At 48.1% G+C, this 20934-nt stretch overlaps 1 protein-coding gene across 11 annotated transcripts in view; it reads right to left on the bottom strand.

Annotated features, from left to right (window-relative positions):
• SIN3A (SIN3 transcription regulator family member A) overlaps positions 1–16556 on the bottom strand; it is a 119110-nt gene extending 102554 nt beyond the window's left edge. For 3 of the 11 annotated variants that reach the window (XM_069765682.1, XM_069765687.1, XM_069765689.1), the window contains exon 1: positions 16329–16486. Coding sequence is in view for 5 of the 11 variants with exons in the window: in XM_069765684.1 (XP_069621785.1) it covers positions 14942–15041 (100 nt within the window). In the remaining 6 variants the exon portion in view is untranslated. Of the gene's footprint in view, positions 1–14941; positions 15152–15292; positions 15352–16328 lie in introns of those variants that run through there. The other 8 variants (XM_069765681.1, XM_069765688.1, XM_069765680.1 and 5 more) reach the window with 7 other exon arrangements.
• Between the last annotated feature and the right edge of the window lie 4378 nt (positions 16557–20934).

Raw genomic sequence — 20934 nt, 5'->3', positions numbered from 1 at the left:
GTGCAAGGCCCGGATACATGGCTTTGGCACAGACTGGGTGGCTATTCCTCCCGAAATCTCATGCCTGGCAACGTTCCTGCAGCATGTGGATAATTAGAACTTTTTACACTATGCAGCTTAGGGTGCCGTCACACTAGCAGTATTTGGTCAGTATTTTGCCTCAGTATTTGTAAGCCAAAACCAGGAGTGGAACAAATAGAGGAAAAGTATAACAGAAACATATGCACCACTTCTGCATTTATCACCCACTCCTGGTTTTGCCTTACACACTGAGGTAAAATACTGACCAAATACAGCTAGTGTGACGGCAGCCTTATGCATAGGCAGGATACTAAGGGTATGTGCACAAGTTGCGGATTTAGCTGCGGACCTGCAGCGGATTGGCAGCTGCATATCTGCAGCGGATTTAGCCGCTGCGGATCTGCAGCAGTTTTCCATGCGTTGTACAGTACCATGTAAACGTATGGAAAACAAAATCTGCAGTGTACATGCTGTGAAAAAAAAAGTGTGGAAACGCAGCGGTGTTTTTTCCGCAGCATGTCCATTCTTTGTGCGGATTCCGCAGTGGTTTACACCTGCTTCTCAATAGGAATCCGCAGGTGTAAAACCGCAGGTGGAATCCGCACAAAAACCATGGGTAATCTGCACACCAATCCGCAACGTGTGCACATAGCCTAAAGAGCACAGCTTGTTGCACATCTAGACATCAGAGTCACCTCAAAGTCTCTGGTCCATGCAGAGGATGTCCTAGCTTTGCCCATTAAGAACTTATTTAAAACTAAACATCTGCAATATTGTTGTTCCTGCAGGTATTCACCCCATTAGTATAAGGCGAGGGTCACACAAATGTATAGCTTCATCTGAGAGAAATCGAGCAGATTATGCAAGTGACCCCCTGATCAGAGAATGATCATATAGTCCTAAGTGCAGTCTGAGTCCGTGGAAACCATCATCGACAAGCATGGCAGAGTGCGATCCGGAAAAACAAAAACCAGACATGTGAGCGACCCTATAAAATAACATTGGTCCGAGCAGGATCCAATATTTTGTCAGATTGCACGCAGAACGAACATAAGGCCACGTTCCGTATTTGGTCGGTATTTTACCTCAGTATTTGTAAGCCAAAACCAGGAGTGGAACAATCAGAGGAAAAGTCTAATAGAAACATATGCACCACTTCTGTATTTATCACCCACTCCTGGTTTAGGCTTACAAATACTGAGGTAAACAAGTGAATGTGTGAACATGGCCTAAGAAATGAAGGGAGCAGAAGAGTCACAGAAAGCAGCACACGTGTAGTCATGAGGAAGGCTGAGGCAGGTAGGTGTTCGGAGGAACACTGAACACGGCTTGTCTGTATGCAATTAACAAAAATCCTTTTAGGCCACTTTCATACATCAGGTTTTTGGTTTCAGGCACAATCCGGCAATTTTTTAAAAAACGGATCCGCTTTTTTTACGCCGGATCCGTTTTTTCCCCCATAGAGTTGTATTAGTGCCAGATTGTGCCTGATGGCCACACGTTTCATCTGTTTTTTAGCAGGATCCGTCAAAATAGTCTTTTCCGGCTACGGACAAAACGTCCACTGCAACGTTTTTTTGTCCGGCGGAAAAAAAAAACCGCACAGTGACTGAATCGGCCAAAAACAGATGAAACGGAGGTGTGAAAGAAGAATCCGGCGGCCTGATCAGGTTTTCACAGTATTTTCTATGCAAATCATTGAGATTTTCCGTTCTGGTCGGTCTCTCTCTCTCTGAACCAGGAACACAAAAAATATATGTGCATTAACGAAGACCGGATCCGGCTAAAAAACAGATCGAGCGCATCAGTTTTTCACAAAAAACGTCGGATCCGTTTTTTTTACAACATTAGCCGGATTTAGCCTGACACAAAAAGCCTGATGTGTGAAAGTAGCCTTAAAGAAACAATTTTTTTTGGCCTATACACTGCAGCATAGGTTAGCATTAAAGACTAATGTAGAATTGATTGTGTATGCCTTGTATATTGCCAGTTTAATTGCTGTGCCATGTATGGGCTATCATCTGGATTCCTACCTTCCCTTTGATGCTGCTCCCCTAATGCGGACTACATTTCCCATGATGCCACGGTCTCATATTGTGATCCTCTGTATAGGAAGTAGTGATTGAGAATGCCCCGGATGTAGACTAATAATCCCAAAAACGGAAAGGAATGAAGTCCAGATAATAAACATTAACCCCTTAGTGACCGAGCCAAATTTTTGAAATCTGACCAGTGTCACTTTATGTGGTAATAACTCTGCAACGCTTCAACAAATCCCAGTGATTTTGAGACTGTTTTTTCGTGACACATTATACTTTATGATAATGGTAAATTTAGTTCAACATTTTTTGTGTTTCTTTATAAAAAATATAAAAAATTTGAGAAAAATGTTAAAAAATTAGCAATTTTCTAAATTTGAATGATTATCCCTTTAATCCAGATAGTCATACAACAGCAAACCATTAATAAATAACATTTCCCACATGTCTGCTTTACATCAGCACCATTTGTAAAATGTTATTTTATTTTCTTAGCATTTTAGGTTTAAAAATGTAGCAGCAATTTTTCAAAGAAATTTACCACATTTATTTTTTTAGGGACTTATCCATGTTTGAAGTGACTTTAGGGGTCCCATATATTGGGAAACCCCCAAACGTGATACCATTTTAAAAACAGCACCCCCTGACATATCAAAAACTGCTGTCAGGTAGTTTATTAACCCTTCAGGTGCTTTACAGTTATTAATGCAAAGTGGCATGACAGAAATGAAAATGTGTACTTTTACCACCTAAATGTCTCTAACTTCTAAACAGATTACTACAGCCGTCAGACTCTAAAGGTACTGTCACACTAGACGATATCGCTAGCGATCCGTGACGTTGCAGCGTCCTCGCTAGCGATATCGTCCAGTGTGACAGGCAGCAGCGATCAGGCCCCTGCTGGGAGATCGCTGGTCGGGGAAGAAAGTCCAGAACTTTATTTCGTCGCTGGACTCCCCGCAGACATCGCTGAATCGGCGTGTGTGACACCGATTCAGCGATGTCTTCACTGGTAACCAGGGTAAACATCGGGTAACTAAGCGCAGGGCCGCGCTTAGTAACCCGCTGTTTACCCTGGTTACCAGCGTAAAAAAAACAAACAGTACATACTTACATTCAGCTGTCTGTCCCTTGCCGTCTGGTTCCTGCCTTGACTGCTGGCCGTAGTGAAAGCAGAGCACAGCCACAGCGGTGAGTCACCGCTGTGTGACTCACCGCTGTGCTGTGCTTTCACTTTCACTTTACGGCCAGCAGTCAGTGCAGGGACCAGACGGCAAGGGACAGACAGCTGAATGTAAGTATGTACTGTTTGTTTTTTTACGCTGGTAACCAGGGTAAACATCGGGTTACTAAGCGCGGCCCTGCGCTTAGTTACCCGATGTTTTCCCTGGTTACCGGGGACTTCGGCATCGTTGGTCGCTGGAGAGCTGTCTGTGTGACAGCTCTCCAGCGACCAAACAGCGACGCTGCAGCGATCCGGATCGTTGTCGGTATCGCTGCAGCGTCGCTAAGTGTGACGGTACCTTAAGGCCGCTATTTGGTCATGAATTGCCATCGCAAACATCAGGACCACAAAATCATGATCTGAGGGCACCAATTGGGATAAAGAAGAAGCCCCCACACTCTTAACCATTTATAATGATGTAGTCACTATTGACAGCAGCATCTAAGGGGTTAAACAGATTTAGAAGGTGCAAATACTGATCGTGGCTGATACAGCAAGTTGTCAGCTATAGTGCACAACCAACAGCTGCTGGATTGTCACCTGTATGGGGAGGCTATTCTCTTATATCTCAGGTCAGTTAAAAGATGTATTGGCGGTCATTAAGGGGTTAAATCTTTATTGGAGAAATATATACAAAACTGTGAAAAACAAAGGGGGAGAAAGGAAAGGCAAAATGGGCAGAGAAATATGTGCAATAATAATTGCCAAACATACACGTAAGACGTATCAAAGATACCCCCTTTTAATGGTGAAATGTATCTGAGACTTTACAAAAAACTAAATGCACCTAAGCACCAACAGGCAGGTAACGGCAGATTACCCACGTGTTGTGCACGGCGCCATTCTTCCCTGAGTGGTCACAGACTGCTCCTGCCGGGGATTTGGCTGACATGATGGGGCGGGACTTCCAGCGTTATGAGTGACAGCTGGCTCCCCCAGTTAGGCAGCAGGGATTCAGCTATCCATCAGAATGGCCTCAGAAGTCCTGCCCAATCGGCAGCATGGAGCGAAAAGAAGCCACCGCTCTGTAGACGTGACGTCAGCAGAGGCTTCTGAATCCCCAGCAGGAGCTCTGTGCCAGGGGGAGCGGTGCCACACAACAGGCAGGTAAGCTGCAATTACCTGCCCATCAGTGCTTAGATAAATTTTTTTGTAAAGTCCCAGAAACACCCTTTAATGTGCAAGCGAGCCCTAGTAGCCAATTACAATGAAATACAGTCCAAATGCATACAGGAACTGCAAGATCAATAAAGTTGGGGTTTCCTACCCTATGCATCAATCCCAGTAAGGTACAGATCAAATACACATGGCTCATTTGATTTTCTGCTACTTATCTGTTTAGATGAATGACGTAGCAACATTTCCAAGTAAAAATCCCCTTGTTTCTACCTTATGTGTATATATTCCTCCAATCTACACAAGCAATCTCGCTGAATGCAGGTTATACTGATATATTCTATTTTTTTCAATGCACTGGCCCCTTATGCATTTTCCTTGCCTTAACAGCTGATGCTTGATATAGCATCCATCTATTCTATGGACAAGCTCCAGTGTATTTGATTGCACTTACACTTTATTGATCTCGTACTTCCTGTTCTTGACTAAAATAATAGTACTTGACCACTAGGTGTCGCTTACACCCCATGGCACATGCGCTTATTGGGACTACTGTTTTCATGAAATTAAAGGTAAAATTTATCTTTGCTACCGCTTATAAGTGGATATTGCCATTGCACAGGTTTCTCTGCCCATTTTGCCCTTCTTTTCTCACCCTTTTTTCACCGTGTTTTATATATTTCTTAATAAAGATTTGTTAATTTTTATTATTCGGACTTCATTCCTTCCCAATTACACAGTGTACGCTATGTGATGTAAAAAAGGACTGGCGCAGCAGCGGGAACCTGAGAAGATAGGGGGAGGGGAGATTGTGGAATAAAAATACACTCCTCAGTATTGAAATCGCAACACAAAAAAACTAAAGTTGTGGAATTCAGGTAGTAATAGAATGGATAGACATGTTTGTAATTTTCAACTAAATGATGTCCCAGGCTGCTCACAGTAGCACAGCAACAGGCGTCCTGATGTTGAAAAGCAGCTCTTGGGACATTACACCAATGACCACACCACTAAATTAATGCAACGCCGAACTGTTAGGCTGTGTGCACTCGTTGCAGATTTTTCGCTATAAAAACGCATACATTATGCATCCCATCATTTAGAATGCATTCCGCAATTTTTCTGCACATGATGCAAAACACATTGCGGTAAAAAAGGCAGCATGTTCATTAATTTTGTGGATTTTTTGCGGATTTCACACTATATTATTGCATTGGGAACCTCCGGAAAAATCCGCAAAAAAAACGCATTTGGATTTCTTGCAGAAAATGTCCAGTTTTGCACAGGAAATTTCTGCAAGAAATCCTGAACGTGTACACATAGCCTGAGTGTACCTGGAATGAAGACTAGAGCTACAGCTACCATACAGTATGCCTCCCCACACCATAACCCTGGGAGTAAGAGGGTTCCTTGTGAAAGACTCTTCATGGTCTTAACCATGTAGTCTCCAAATTAATCCAGCTATCATTGCATCCAAGACAATAGTGGAACTCATAGCTGAAGATGGACCTCCATTAGTTTTGCTCCGCAGCAGGATAGCCTTCTGATGATTGGTGTAGACACTGATGCCTTGCTTGCTATGAATTGTCCAGCTTTACTTGCTGTACAGAATGGCACAATCTTGGACAGAGAGGCATGTCATGTCTCCAAAGTGGTCCAGGAGACGTTTTTCAACACCACAATGCCAGACCACATGTTACTTGTGCCACTGTTCACAGTTTGTGTGACCTACACATTCTACCACGGCCAGCAGAGCCTCTCTGGACTTATCTCCCATTTCCACATCTAGGACATCATTAGGCATCGTTGCCAGCAGTGGATCTTGATGATTTGTGAATTCAGGGTCGCAGAACATTCCTCAGACAACCACTAATAACCAAAGTGATATCATGCCAAGGTGTGCAAGTGTAGGGATTTATGCAGATATTGCTCGTATTGGACATTGAATAAATTGAGATGTTTTGAAAAAGTGGTTTCCATTTTCTCATGATTTGCATATCTATCCACCCTGCGATTTCCATAATTTCACGACTATTCCTTCTTGCCGTTGCAACTTCAACATTGAGAAGGGTAGAATAGATAATTATGGTAAAATTATGACTTATAAAATATATGCAACTAAGACACCAGAAATTTCCCTCAGTCTAATTCTTTATTTCAACAACATAAAGGCAAAAAAACAGCAACGTTTTCATTGCTCAACGGCCTTTGTCAAGTCAGATTATACTAACGGTGGTCGATTGTTACTCGGGCTCGTCAAAGGCCGGTGTACAGACAAAACCTTGCATTCATGTTAATGAAGGAATCTGAGGTCTAATGCAGGTGGCTTGGATACATTTGTTGGATTTGTTGGCAGTTTGGTGAAAAGTCATCCCAAACAAGTGCGGAATTATAAGAGTGGTGCAGGGCGCTCAGCTGCTAACATGTCTGATATATACACAGAAAAATCAGAGCCCGAAACCGCATCCGTGGTGCTAGCTGGGCGAGACAGTCAGTGCATCTTTAGGCCACATTCACATGTTGCGTCCTGTCCTGCGGGTTTTCCCGCAGCGGATTTGATAAATCTGCAGGGCAAACCCGCTGCGGTTATCCCTGCAGATTTATCGCGGTTTGTCCTGCGGGTTCCGCTGCAGGATTTTACCCCTACTATTGATGCTGCATTTGCAGCATCAATAGTAGTGTTAAAAATAATAAAATACTGATATATACTCACCCTCTGACGTCCCGATCTCCTGGGCGCTGCAGGCGGCGGTCCGGTTCCAAAGATGCTGTGCGACCAGGACCTTCGGTGACGTCACGGTCATGTGACCGTGACGTCACCGAAGGTCCTGGTCGCATAGCAAACCTGAGACCGGACGGCCGCGTGCAGCGCTGAGACTTCAGAGGTGAGTATAACATTATTTTTTATTTTAATACTTTTTTTTTTAATACAAATATGGTTCCCGGGGCCTGGAGGAGACTCTCCTCTCCTCCACCCCGGGTATAACCCGCACATTATCCGCATTACTTCCCGCATGGCGGGCACAGCCCCATGCGGGAAGTAAGCGGATCAATGCATTTCTATGGGTGCAGAATCGCTGCGATTCTGCACAAAGAAGTGACATGGTCCTTTTTTTCCGCAGGAATTCAGCGCGGTTTTTTTTTCGGGTTTTTCCGCATCATGTGCACTGCGGTTTTTGTTTTCCATAGGGTAACATTGTACTGTACCCTGCATGGAAAACAGCTGCGGACCCGCAGCGGCAAAATCGCCGCAGTTCCGCAGTAAAAACAGCATAGTGTGAACATGGCCTTAGACTATTTTCCCCAATTTCCTCCTCCTCCTGCTTGGCTACACTTTGCATGTTAACATTTTTTAGGTTTATTAAAACAGATATCACTTTTGTAGATTATGTCACTTATGTAGAAATGCAATCAGAAAGATGTTAAAATGACAAGAAAAGGGGCGGAGGTTAAGTTTAGGCATAGGTAGGAAAAAAAAATTGGGCGTATTCATTCATGACACTTAATCTGCACAAACAATTTTGGCACAAATACAATGATAAATGTCAGACTTGGTGGGTGCCAAAAGCTCGCAAATGTCTGGAGAACGAAATACTGAAGTGGGGGATTTAGCAGTCCAGCCATGCAAAGTTTCTGGCATTGACAAAAACAAAACACCACAAAATATGGCACATGTCATTTGTGCAAAGAAATGGTCACTTTTGTCCTTTGTGCTCGCCTGGAACTTACTGGAGTGAATGGTGCGTAACAAAGAGGCCTGCTCAGCAACCAAATGACATTTACTACAGAAGTGCACCAGAAACCTGGCAGCACACGATACCAGACTGGTGTGTGCTACACAAACATATTCTATTTCTATGGCGCCAACATATTCCGCAGCACTTACATTACAGGAGACTTGTACAGACACTACAGAGTAACAACTCAGACACCAGGATGAGTGAGGGTCCTGATCGCAGGCTTACAGCCCATGGACATATGGGGGGGAAGCACACACACATTATAATTGGGTCAGTGTGCTCCCTGTAAGGCCTGAGCTGAGGGCCCCTAAGGCTGTGTCCACACAGTGGTCATGCTGTGCCATTCAGTTTCCACAGTCTCCCTGCACAAGCACTAAGGCCATGTTCACAATTTGCGGTCTTTACCGCGGAACCGCGGCGATTTTGCCGCTGTGGGTCCGCTGCAGTTTCCATTGCGTTTACAGTAACATGTAAACCAATGGGAAACCGCAAACCGCTGTGCACATGCTGTGGGAAAAACCGCGCGAGAACGCAGCGGTTTACAACACACAGCATGTCACTTCTTTGTGGAGAATCGTGGCGGTTCTGCACTCATAGAAATGCATTGATCCGCTTACTTCCCGCATGGGGCTGTGCCCACCATGCGGGAAGCAAGCGGATAATGTGCGGGTGGTACCCGGGGTGGAGGAGAGGAGACTCTCCTCCAGGCCCCAGGAACCATATTTGTGTAAAAAAAAAAAAAAAAAAAAAAAAAAAAAAAAGGGATTAAAATAAAAAATAATGATATACTCACCTCCCAGCGCTGTACGCGGCCGTCCGGTCTCAGGTTTGCTGTGCGAGCAGGGCCTGCGGTGACGTCGCGGTCACATGACCATGACGTCACGAAGGTCCTTCTCGCACAGCATCTTTGGAACCGGACCGCTGCCTGCAGCGCCGAGGAGATCGGGACATCAGAGGGTGAGTATATCATTATTTTTAACATTACTATTGATGCTGCATATGCAGTGCAGGATTAAACCCGCAGCAGAACCCGCAACACAAACCGCGATCAATCTGCAGGGATAACCGCAGCGGGTTTGCCCTGCAGATTTATCAAATCCGCAGCGGGAGAACCCGCAGCCCCCTTCCTACGTGTGCACATAGCCTTAATCTTGCAAGGAAACTGCTTTTTCAGCCACATGACTGCATGGATGATTGAAAATGCCAAGCAGTTTTGCAGGTGAAACCGTTGTTTCCATGAAAGATAAGCGATTGTGTAGGGAAATGTTGGAAAGACTGCAGAGGCATTGTGACTGCTGTGGTCTAAAGCCGCGGCATGACAATCCAAACCCTAGATACAGGAGCCGTCAGTCTAGACATGCTGCAGACGAGCTCTGGACTTCTCCTCAGCCGCTTGAGGCGCAATAACGTTTTAGTCCATTAAATAAACCAGATCGGTCACATGAAATTGTAAGTATACCAGCCTCTTCAAGTCTAAAAGATTTAACTCAAACAGATTGGCCCCTGGCAGCTACTGCTCTGCCCCAACTGCAGTCTGCTGATATGTAAACCGCTCTGTACTCACCTTCCCCGAGTCCATGGGCAAGTCTCCACCACTGCTCCCGCTGTGTGGCAGCATCACTATGACAGCCAATCAGTAAGCAGAGCAGCACTGGGGGAGGCGTTCCCTCTACAGGAGCGCAGCCGCTGAGCCCACTGATGTCAGTGTCACAGCCAGTGTACACGGGGAAGGCGAGGAGTGCGGTTTACTAGGTTTTCACAAACAGCAGCTGGGACAGACGTTGTTGAAAAAGGAACATCCGCTTTAAGGACAACAGCTTTTTTGTTTGATCGTCAACATAGCCATATGAGGGCCTGTTTTTGGCAACATGTATTGTATTTTGAATGACACCATTAATTTCCCAAATGTACTGAAAAACCCGGGAGAAAAAAAAATTTCAAGGGGATGAAATGGTGAAAACCCTGCACCACTATTTTTAGATTTCGCTTACAGGATTCTGTGTGTGGCAAAGGAAATCTGGAAAATTTAACATTCAGGTCAGTGATTACAGCAAAACTTATGTACTATTAGCAGCCAAAAGAAGCTTTCCAACATGTTACCTGGGTAAAATGAATCTTGTAAAATCAAGCAACTTTGCAATTTACTTGTTATTAAAAATCAGCAATTATGTACTGCTTGTTGTCAAGGTGACCGGCCACCTCTGCTGTCTATGACAGCGGCTGGTCTCCTAGGCACAGAGTGCACGCTAGCATTCACATTAAGGGCAAGTTCACACAGTTTTTTCAGTGTATTTTTCTGCAGCAAAACCTGTTCTCTTGGCAGGAAAGAAGCTGCAGAAAAAAAGCATGTTTTCCCTGTTTTTATTGCGGTTTTCGCAGTGTTTTTGGCATGCTAGAGTTCTCTCTTGTGCATGCTGATAAAGTTTAGTGTTGAAAAAAAAAAAGTCCTATTCTATAGAATCAGGTTTAGGCACAAAAACCGCAGCAAAACCCGATACCTGCATTTTTCAGTGTTTTTTCAGCACAAAATCCTGATGACAAAAAAAAAAAAAAAAAGTCATGTGTGCGTGAGATTCCTGAAGTCTCAGACTTTGCCGGTACTGTAAAAAGCAGCTGAAAATTATGTAAGGTAAAAAAAAAACAAAAACAAAAAAAAAAACAGCAAAAACGCCCTGTGTGAACTTAGTCTAGGGCTGGTTTCACATTTGCGGATGGAGGTGCTGCGGAGGGCTGCGTACGTCCTCCGTGAAGCTCCGCCCACCACCGCACCTCCTCTGGTCAGCTCCGCCTACGTCAGCATGCGTACCCTATCTTTACCATTGGGTATGCAGGCCACACTTTGACAGTGCGGCGACCTGCGCCGAACACAACGAGTTGCATTTTGGTGCGGTCGCCGCACCGTCAAAACAACGCATGCGGAGGCATCCACATACATCGGCATGGCCTGCGTACCCATTGGTAAAGATAGGGTACGCACGACGCATGCCGACAGTTTGAGCTGACCAGAGGAGGTGCGACGGTGGGGGAAGGGGGGGGGGGGAGCTTCATGGAGGACGTATGCAGCCCTCCATCTGCAAATGTGAAACCAGCCTAAAGCTTCAGCTTCAGTGTCTGCGCTCCTCCTTTGCTTACAGCATGGGAGAGCGCACAGTTCAGACCAGCAGCTCCACCATACCCTAGCAAGCAGGATACATAGGAGGGATGTGCTGCAGAAGGAAACATGAACTAGGCTATGTTTCCACAGAATGGATTGGCAGCACTTTGGACGCGGCTTTTGTGACTCCGTCTGTGTTCATTGAACCGTGTGGCATTACCCGCATCCTATACATAGAACGGTGCTATTTATCTTGTGGAGTCCGAGCGTCTCCGCAAGATAACTAGACATGCTGCAGTCTACAAAGACGCGCCGCATGTGCATATACGCAGGCTTTCCACCTGCGCCTTTGAACGCATAGTGGAGATGGGATTTCATAAAATCCCATCCACTATGCTGTAACATCTGGATGCTGTGGATGTATGCAGCGTCCAATCCGCCAAATTTCCTGACCGTGGAAACATACCCTGAGAGAACACCCTTTAAAAAAAAAAAAATCTGAACTATGCAAATAGAAAAAAAAAATTATAACTTATATTTCCATTGATAGAGCTGTGAGGACTAGTTCTTCGTATGGCAAGCTGCAGCTTCTACCAGGGGCAGATATATCATTGGAGCAACCTGTGTGGCCACACACAGCCCCAAGAGGTAAGAGGGACCATTTCTACCTCCAAAGCAGGTGCAGTTTTGCATTTTAGGAGCTCTTGGGTTGCAAAGGGCCATATATTGTTCTTGCACAGAGGCCATTTTCTGTGTCCGCCGGTGGCTTTTCTTACTACCACTTTGCAGAACATTTCTTGACAGTGGAGCAGCTTAAGAAGACAAATACTGGAACTACAATGTTACAGCAGTAATTGCTGGGGGTGGACGCTGTGTATTTATGCAGCGACAAACCCACAGCAGCCAGATGTTACAGCATAGTGGATGGAATTTCTAGAAATCTCATGTCCACTGTGCGTCTAATCACCTTCAGAGACTGACAGGCGGCGCGTCTTTCAAGAAATGTCCACAATAGAATGTATTGAATGCAGTAAATGTGCACGGTTTCACGGATTTACCTGCGTTCAATAGACACAGAACATACTCTGCACCCAAAAGCGCTGCCAGTTCTGGATCATGGACACCCGGCCTAAGGGTTGAGTTTCATATTTTGGTAAGTCACTTTTGGATGTGATTCCAAGTTCCAAAAGCTCTTTTTTCCTCATATTAAAGCTTAAATAAAGTTATTTAATCTTACTTTTAATAGTTAAAGAAAGACTTAAATTTTCCCTTAATTATTTTGTCTCCCTAGAGGACCTGTACCATGAAGTCCACTCCACATACCCGCACCATGAAGTCCACTCCACATACCCACACCATGGGCTAGTACTACGTCATGGAAGGAGTTAACGTGTGGTGAAGTCTGGTGACAGATTCTCTTACTCCTGGTTTTGGCTCATATATAGTGACATAAAATATTCAACGTGTGCACGTGGCCATAGGGGTCAGCGTCCTACAGGTGCTACCCCTGCAATAGTGCAACTGACAATATTAACCCAGTCAGAACCTGGTGATTTTTTTTTCCCTTCCATTTTTTTGCTTTTCGTTTTAGCCTCCAATTTTAGGCAAGGGTCAGAACTTAATTTTATAGACTTTTACGGACAACACCAAAAAATGTTAGATTTTTTTTTAAATTTGTTACTTATTTAGGGGCCACAATTTCAATTTAATCTTTACTTTTTAATCTTCGGGGACTTGAACATGTGATCATTTGATCCCATATACTATACACTGCTGCAATATATAGTTACAATGGAGTTCTCCTATTAATCCCTACAACAGAAAGAAGAAGATGGCAACCCAAGAGGTCTCAGCAGTCCTCGGATGCCGCAAGTTCATTGGCCCCCGACAATTGCACTGCTGAAATCGTGCACCAGTAATTGCATCTCTTTAATGCTGCTGTCACTGACCGACAGCATCATTTAATTAAATAGACACACACTGGAGCAAACTCTGGTCCCTGCTGTTACAAATGCAGGCTCTGGTTCCTGAGCCCGCTCCATACACCGACACACAATATATGACGCTTAGTGATGAGCACAATTGCTCCATACCATACTTGTGTTTGTCTAGGGTGCTCCGGTATACACAGAGTATGGCGGGTGCTGAACTGACATGCTCGAGTCGCCAACAAGCATGTTTCACGACTGCTAGACAGCCACAATCCATGTGGGGATTGCCCATGTATGGCAGGCTATCCCCGCATTTATTTTTTGTCTAACAGCTGTGAAACATGCAGGGGGGACTGGGACATGTCATTTGAGCACCTGATGCAAACTCAAGTAGCGATCACTTGCACTCATCATAGTTTGGGAAACAGCCAACTGACAAATGGTTTATAGAACATGCGCTCTATGGCTGTGCTTCCAGCAGCCTCTAGAGGGCGCACATTTGCACAATCCATACTGTTACACGATGAACGCCATAACACGATATACAGAGTTCCATGCTCCCCCTAGTGGTGGCTAAAAAGCTTTGTTTTTTACCAACTATACATGGGTCAGGAACGAGTTGCCATAAAGGTGTCTGAGAATGATGTGTATCAACCCTGTAATGACAGTCAAGACAAGTGAATGTGCTAAACTGGGAAATATTGTGCATCTTCTAGAAGCTGGAAATCCTTCTGTGTGTACTTGAACAAAGATCGAGTAATGGCAATTCTTTTTGTGGAATTTACCACAGACTTCGCTTCTGAAAGGCATTCAGAAAGTCTGCAGCAATTTCACCACTAAATTAATGGTAAAATCAGCAATGTATCACATGCCGCGAAACCGGACGCCAATTTACAGCAAACAAAAACTGCTGCATGTGCAGAGGCTGTAATGAGCAGGTCATCCTCTGTTACTCCGACAAGCCGTGTCCACCATGGAGAAGACGGCCATAATGTATGAAGGATTCCAGGTGAGAAGTCAGAATATTCCAACAATAGTAAGCCTGGTCCTGCTGCTGTGCAGTCAGGGGGGCAACGGAGGTGATGGCTACCCATGTGTAACAGGGCAACAGCCGCTACCTGGAAGACCCTCGTCATCAGCGTCCTGCTGCTCCCACCACGGGTAGCAAGAAATTCCAACAGAGCGCGGTGGATTACCAACAGGAGCTGCAGAGAAGAAGCAGTCTACCTGTCCCGGGACTAAAACGGACAGTCTTACCTCCTTGCACTCCCGCTGCCCTGAGTACATGGCTTTTTAGGGTTTTCTCCTAAATCTGCCATCTGGCTCAACAGATCTAGGGCTTTTTAGTTAGAGCCAATTCTTATGTTGAAGCACCATGGAGGTGTGGCTTATCTTATCTACAGATAATCCTGAGAGCCACACACCCCCATGAGCAAAAACCATAACATAGAACACTAATATACTCAGGAGAACAGCAGGAATTACATAAGTGCACAGTGCTGGGGACAGGTCTGCTGAGACTGTAACAGGATTTACAGGGGGAGTACATGAGCCTGTGAAAGGCCAGCCTGCAGAGCCCACCATGGAGCCATTACATGGGCCGGTACCAGAACCCAACCTTCCACAGGCTGTTTACCACCACAGCGCCACACCTCCGCAAGTGGCTGTGCCAGGTATTACAGCTCATTACTGTATGTATTAAACACTTATACCACAGTTACAGGTCTGGGCACCTACTCCATGCACATTTACTGCACAGGTATTACAACTCATACCTGAAGCCCAGCAGCCGGCAGACGTGAGAGCCGGGCCCGGTACACGCTGGACAGGACCCTGGAGGGAAAGGGGGCTGGCCGGGCAGCCATAGGCGGACATTACCGGGGCCCTGTAAGGGGGGCAGCACCAGGGCCCTCCCCACCGTGGCCGGTCCTCGCCGCACCTGTAGTCAGCGCCTCCGGCAGACCCTCCGCGCTCACCCCCAGCGTGGGACCCCACTGATCTGGCCATCTCACACACGAGCCCGGCACGCCGCCCGATCCACACCAGAGCCCTGCTCAGAGCCGCCCCACGTGTTCGCACATCCAGCGCCGCTCTCTGAAGCCTCTGCCCGCGCTACCCCGCATTACCCGCTCTGTTCCGGTCTCCGGTGCGCGTCCAGCCGTTCTTCTCTGTCACAGGGGGGAAATCCCGCCTCCCACACCTCGTACTGGACGCGCCAGCTGATTGGACAGCCAAACATGTCCATTACACGAGACAACCAATGGCCAGCATGGGCCAAACCACTTGGGAGGTAACAGGGGCGGAGGCACAAGCCACGCCCCACGAAGCAATACTCAAACGAGCATGCGCGAACGGAAAATGGCCGTCAATGGAATGAAAAGGAAGATCCCGCCCATCATATTACGTCACTCACCATCACTGTCCACGCCCCTCTCTATAGCTATTGGTTGCCATGTACAGAGCGGGGCGTGGACCGCAACTGTGTACGAGTGAACGACTGCGAACCACGCCCCCTTCTGAAGACACGCCCCATTCATTTCGTGTTTACATGGTAAAAAAGGGAGGCCAGGCCGGAGAGCGGCAGTGGCTGCTTAGCTGGCCGTGGTGGCGGGTCGGCGCGGACAAGTGTTTGTGTGGCTGCTTGTGCTATAGCTACATCTGCGGTTTGCCTGGAGAGTCTCACACGTTCTGGGCCAGGAGTCGTTCCCCGTGCTCAGCGCTGCACACCCAGCCCCACCGTGTACTGCCGGGGTCTATACACAGCGACGGAGGCAGCACCGGAGCCCGGATGTGGCCGTATGCACAGTCCAGCTGCGTGTACTATGGGGGAGGGTCAGCGGGACCGGACAGGCGGCCAGAGCAGGACGGACATGTGGCGCCGGGACCGGCCACACCGCGGGCTCCCATCCTGGCACGGAACGAGCAGTGGCCGCTCCGGCTCCCGCCGTCCTCCAGGACCGTGGGCACCATACGGCGGCTCCATCACCAGGCTGCAGCCGAGCAGCTGTGCCGGCCTCCGCTGCCCGCCCCTCCAGGACGTGTCCCCCGGATCCCGGAGCTCCTGCCCACGGGGCCGCCACTACCAGCCGGTCACTGTGTGCCCGGCCGCTGCACGGAGCCCGCCCTCCGTCTATTCTGCCCTCCAAACACCGTGCCTCTCACCTCACACTATCACCGTCCGCTCGGTTCCGGTCTCCGGTTAATGTCCACCCGATTCTCTGTCACGGGGGAAATCCCGCCTCCGACACCCAGCACAGGGCGCCACCGTGCGCGACAGCTGATTGGTGGAGTACAAATGCCAATCAGAAGCAGAAACCAATAAGTTATCGAGACAAAGAGCTCAGCGACCGAGGGAGTGGGCGTGGCTACCAGCTCCGCCCCCCCGAGCACGGGCTGTGCTAAGCAGGCGGAAAATGGCCGTCAATGGAATGAAACGTAAAGCCCCGCCCATCGGTCAACGTTATCGGGCACACTGGACCCGTCCCCTTCAATCGCCAGTGGTTGCCGTCCCGGGAGCTGGGCGTGGTTTCTTACCAAGAAGAGGAATGTGATGACCACACCTCTTTTACATAGACACGCCTCCGGGTGGTGTTTACCTGCTGTAAGAAAGGAGTGCGCGCCGGAGATTGGAGAAGGGTTGTGGCGGCAGCGGAGGGAGAGGCTGCGCGCTGGCTGGCGGCGCACAGAGCATCTGTAGGAAGACGGCTGGTTATGGAGGCCGTGCAGTCCTAGGGCCAAGGCAGGCATAGCATTGGTGCACACACGGCCGCAGAGCGCGGGGCCACATCCAGTAGCAGGGCCTGTGCAGTGTGGTGACCTAATGGGCTGAAGGGGGCCGGCATAGCGCTCCTGCACTGGGGTCTTCTGTCTCCGACTCTGCCTAGGTCACAGGGGTTTGTGGCCAGAGTTCTGGCTCCTGCTGGTGTAAGCACTGGACATTGTTCCGCGGCCATTAAAGTGGTGGCCCACTGTGCATCCCCTTAAATACTACATTTCCCTATATAAATGCTGCGATGGCGCCGTGTCTCCCGGAGCCGTCCCTGCCCCGCCAGCGCCGTGTCTACCGGAGCCGTCCCTGCCCCGCCAGCGCCCTGTCTCCCGGAGCCGTCCCTGCTTTGTCAGCGCCGTGTCTCCCGGAGCCATCCCTGCCCCGCCAGCGCCGTGTCTCCCGGAGCCGTCCCTGCCCCGCCAGCGCCCTGTCTCCCGGAGCCGTCCCTGCTTTGTCAGCGCCGTGTCTCCCGGAGCCGTCCCTGCCCCGCCAGCGCCGTGTCTCCCGGAGCCGTCCCTGCCCCGCCAGCGCCGTGTCTCCCGGAGCCATCCCTGCCCCGCCAGCGCCGTGTCTCCCGGAGCCATCCCTGCCCCGCCAGCGCCGTGTCTCCCGGAGCCGTCCCTGCTTTGTCAGCGCCGTGTCTCCCGGAGCCGTCCCTGCCCCGCCAGCGCCCTGTCTCCCGGAGCCGTCCCTGCCCCGCCAGCGCCCTGTCTCCCGGAGCCGTCCCTGCCCCGCCAGCGCCCTGTCTCCCGGAGCCGTCCCTGCTTTGTCAGCACCGTGTCTCCCGGAGCCGTCCCTGCCCCGCCAGCGCCCTGTCTCCCGGAGCCGTCCCTGCCCCGCCAGCGCCCTGTCTCCCGGAGCCGTCCCTGCCCCGCCAGCGCCCTGTCTCCCGGAGCCGTCCCTGCTTTGTCAGCGCCGTGTCTCCCGGAGCCATCCCTGCCCCGCCAACGCCGTGTCTCCCGGAGCCGTCCCTGCCCCGCCAGCGCCCTGTCTCCCGGAGCCGTCCCTGCTTTGTCAGCGCCGTGTCTCCCGGAGCCGTCCCTGCCCCGCCAGCGCCCTGTCTCCCGGAGCCGTCCCTGCTTTGTCAGCGCCGTGTCTCCCGGAGCCGTCCCTGCCCCGCCAGCGCCCTGTCTCCCGGAGCCGTCCCTGCTTTGTCAGCGCCGTGTCTCCCGGAGCCATCCCTGCCCCGCCAGCGCCGTGTCTCCCGGAGCCGTCCCTGCCCCGCCAGCGCCGTGTCTCCCGGAGCCATCCCTGCCCCGCCAGCGCTGTGTCTCCAAGGATTCATGGGCAACAGCTTTCTCAGTTCTGCCTTGATGTTCATGCAGGCCTGTGTAGTAACAAGGCACTGGCGAGGAATTAATAATAATAATAATCTTTATTTTGATATAGTGCTAACATATTCTGCAGCGCTTAAGGGTATGTGTCCACGTTCAGGATTGCATCAGGATTTGGTCAGTATTTTACCTCAGTATTTGTAAGCCAAAACCAGGAGTGGGTGATAAATACAGAAGTGGTGCATATGTTTCTATTATACTTTTCCGCTAATTGTTCCACTCCTGGTTTTGGCTTACAAATACTGATGTAAAATCCTGACCAAATCCTGATGCAATCCTGAACGTGGACACATACCCTTACAGTTTTGCACACATTATCGTCACTGTCCCTGATGGGGCTCACAATCTAGAAATTGAACTCTATAACACCACCAGTTGGAAGTAGCGATCCTACAAGTCACACTCAACCCTGTAACGAGTTTTGCAATATGACTTATGAGAAAAGCAAAATCAGAATCTCAATTTGCAGACACGGTGTTTCGGGTTGTAGGCCCTCGTCAGTGCAAAGTATGAGAGCTGTGATAAAGACCGCTGTGTCGGTCGAAACGCGTAGCCTACCTCGCATGTGCTATGGTGCTGTCCCAGGAGTTGTTTCTCCATTTTAAAAGTTGGAATAAATTTTTATGATTTTACTGAAGCTGGAACCATTCTCTTTTCGTTTATGGAATCCTACTGCGTCTTGTCAGGACGAAGTTCCGGGCTTCTTGCAATGATCGGTGAGCTGGCTTTTGCCGTATATTCTGTTTATACAAAGTATGAGAACTGATTTGGCTAGGTGACTCCAACAGGCTCTCCTTGCCAAACAGCTGATTATCAGGAGCGCTCAGGGCATCTGGGTTCACGATGCAGCTATTCACTCATCCCTAGTAAAAAGCCATGGAGGGTGAATACTTTCGCAAGCCCCTGTATGTCCCCCTCCTTTTGTTTAAAAGTTGGAAGCTATGCGTTTGTTATGAGGCGCACAATTTCTATTTTTGCCTCTTTTGCAACTAAGAACACCCAGATGTCAGTTTATTCAGACATTTCTAGAGTAACAGAAGAATGGTGCAACAGCGTTCTGAAAAAAGGATTCACCCAAACAAATTAATTAGGAGAGCCAGCAGCTCCCAAAATAAATGGGGGTATTCAGTGATGGGGGGGCTAAGGGCAGAGTGAGCTGTAAATACAGACCTGGTTTAATAGCGTGGCTGTGCTTCCCAAGATGTCATTAGATAATCCAGCCAGCTGTGTGCTTTAGATCAGTGCCCAGTACAAACTCTGCTATACCAGCAGTGCATAATGCACCTACGTCACACCACCATCCCAGCAGTGCCTAATGTACCCACTGTACGCAGAGGCATATCTAGGGTTTCTGGCACCCGGAGCAAGAATACATTTTGCCCCCCCCCCCCCCCCCCCCTAGGACATATCTGATTTTCACACTTAGTCATGTACCCACGAGCTCCTCTCCCTAATGCTCTCAATATTCAGTGAAAAACTGAGAAGAGCAGATGTCACAGGACCATAAGTATGAAAGTCGCATATGAGTGAAGTGTCCATGTGACGACTACTGGAACCTGCAGAGCTGAATCCTGACATCGCAGCTTCTGAATTCTCACAACTAATGCACTGCACACTTTTAGGATTCTCCCTTGTCGGTGGACAGTCATGTCATCACAAGTATGTAATTTGTATACGTCGGCCCACATTCCGACTAGATTCTCTCAGTTCATTTTCATTGACTGAGGTCACACATGTCTAGTCAGCACGTGACCGCATTAATGTAAATCGCCAGCACGAGAGAATCCTGACAGAGTGCAGTGCGCACTGTGAGAAGTCAGAAGTCTGCAGTCACAAAGAATGACTGCAGACTCATTAGAAACCTGGACAACCCCTTTAACCCCTTTACCCCCAAGGGTGGTTTGCACGTCAATGACCAGGCCAATTTTTACAATTCTGACCACTGTCCCTTTATGAGGTTATAACTCCGAAACGCTTAAACGGATCCTGGTGATTCTGACATTGTTTTCTCGTGACATATTGTACTTCGTGATAGTGGTAAAATTTCTTTGATGGTACCTGCGTTTATTTGTGAAAAAAACGGAAATTTGGCGAAAATTTTGAAAATTTCGCAATTTTCAAACTTTGAATTTTTATGCAATTAAATCACAGAGATATGTCACACAAAATACTTAATAAGTAACATTTCCCACATGTCTCCTTTACATCAGCATAATTTTGGAACCAATTTTTTTTTTGTTAGGGAGTTATAAGGGTTAAAAGTTGACCAGCAATTTCTCATTTTTACAACACCATTTTTTTTTAGGGACCACGTCTCATTTGAAGTCATTTTGAGGGGTCTATATGATAGAAAATGCCCAAGTGTGACACCATTCTAAAAACTGCACCCCTCAAGGTGCTCAAAACCACATTCAAGAAGTTTATTAACCCTTCAGGTGTTTAATAGGAATTTTTGGAATGTTTAAATAAAAATGAACATTTAACTTTTTTACACAAAATTTACTTCAGCTCCAATTTGTTTTATTTTACCAAGGGTAACAGGAGAAATTGGACCCAAAAAGTTGTTGTCCAATTTGTCCTGAGTACGCTGATACCCCATATGTGGCAGTAAACCACTGTTTGGGCGCATGGGAGAGCTCGGAAGGGAAGGAGCGCTATTTGACTT

Source organism: Ranitomeya imitator, chromosome 4, assembly GCF_032444005.1.
Source record: "Ranitomeya imitator isolate aRanImi1 chromosome 4, aRanImi1.pri, whole genome shotgun sequence".
NCBI classification, from domain to species: domain Eukaryota; kingdom Metazoa; phylum Chordata; class Amphibia; order Anura; family Dendrobatidae; genus Ranitomeya; species Ranitomeya imitator.
Note: the sequence above shows the minus strand (reverse complement) of the source record. Positions and strands in the feature narration are given on the sequence as shown.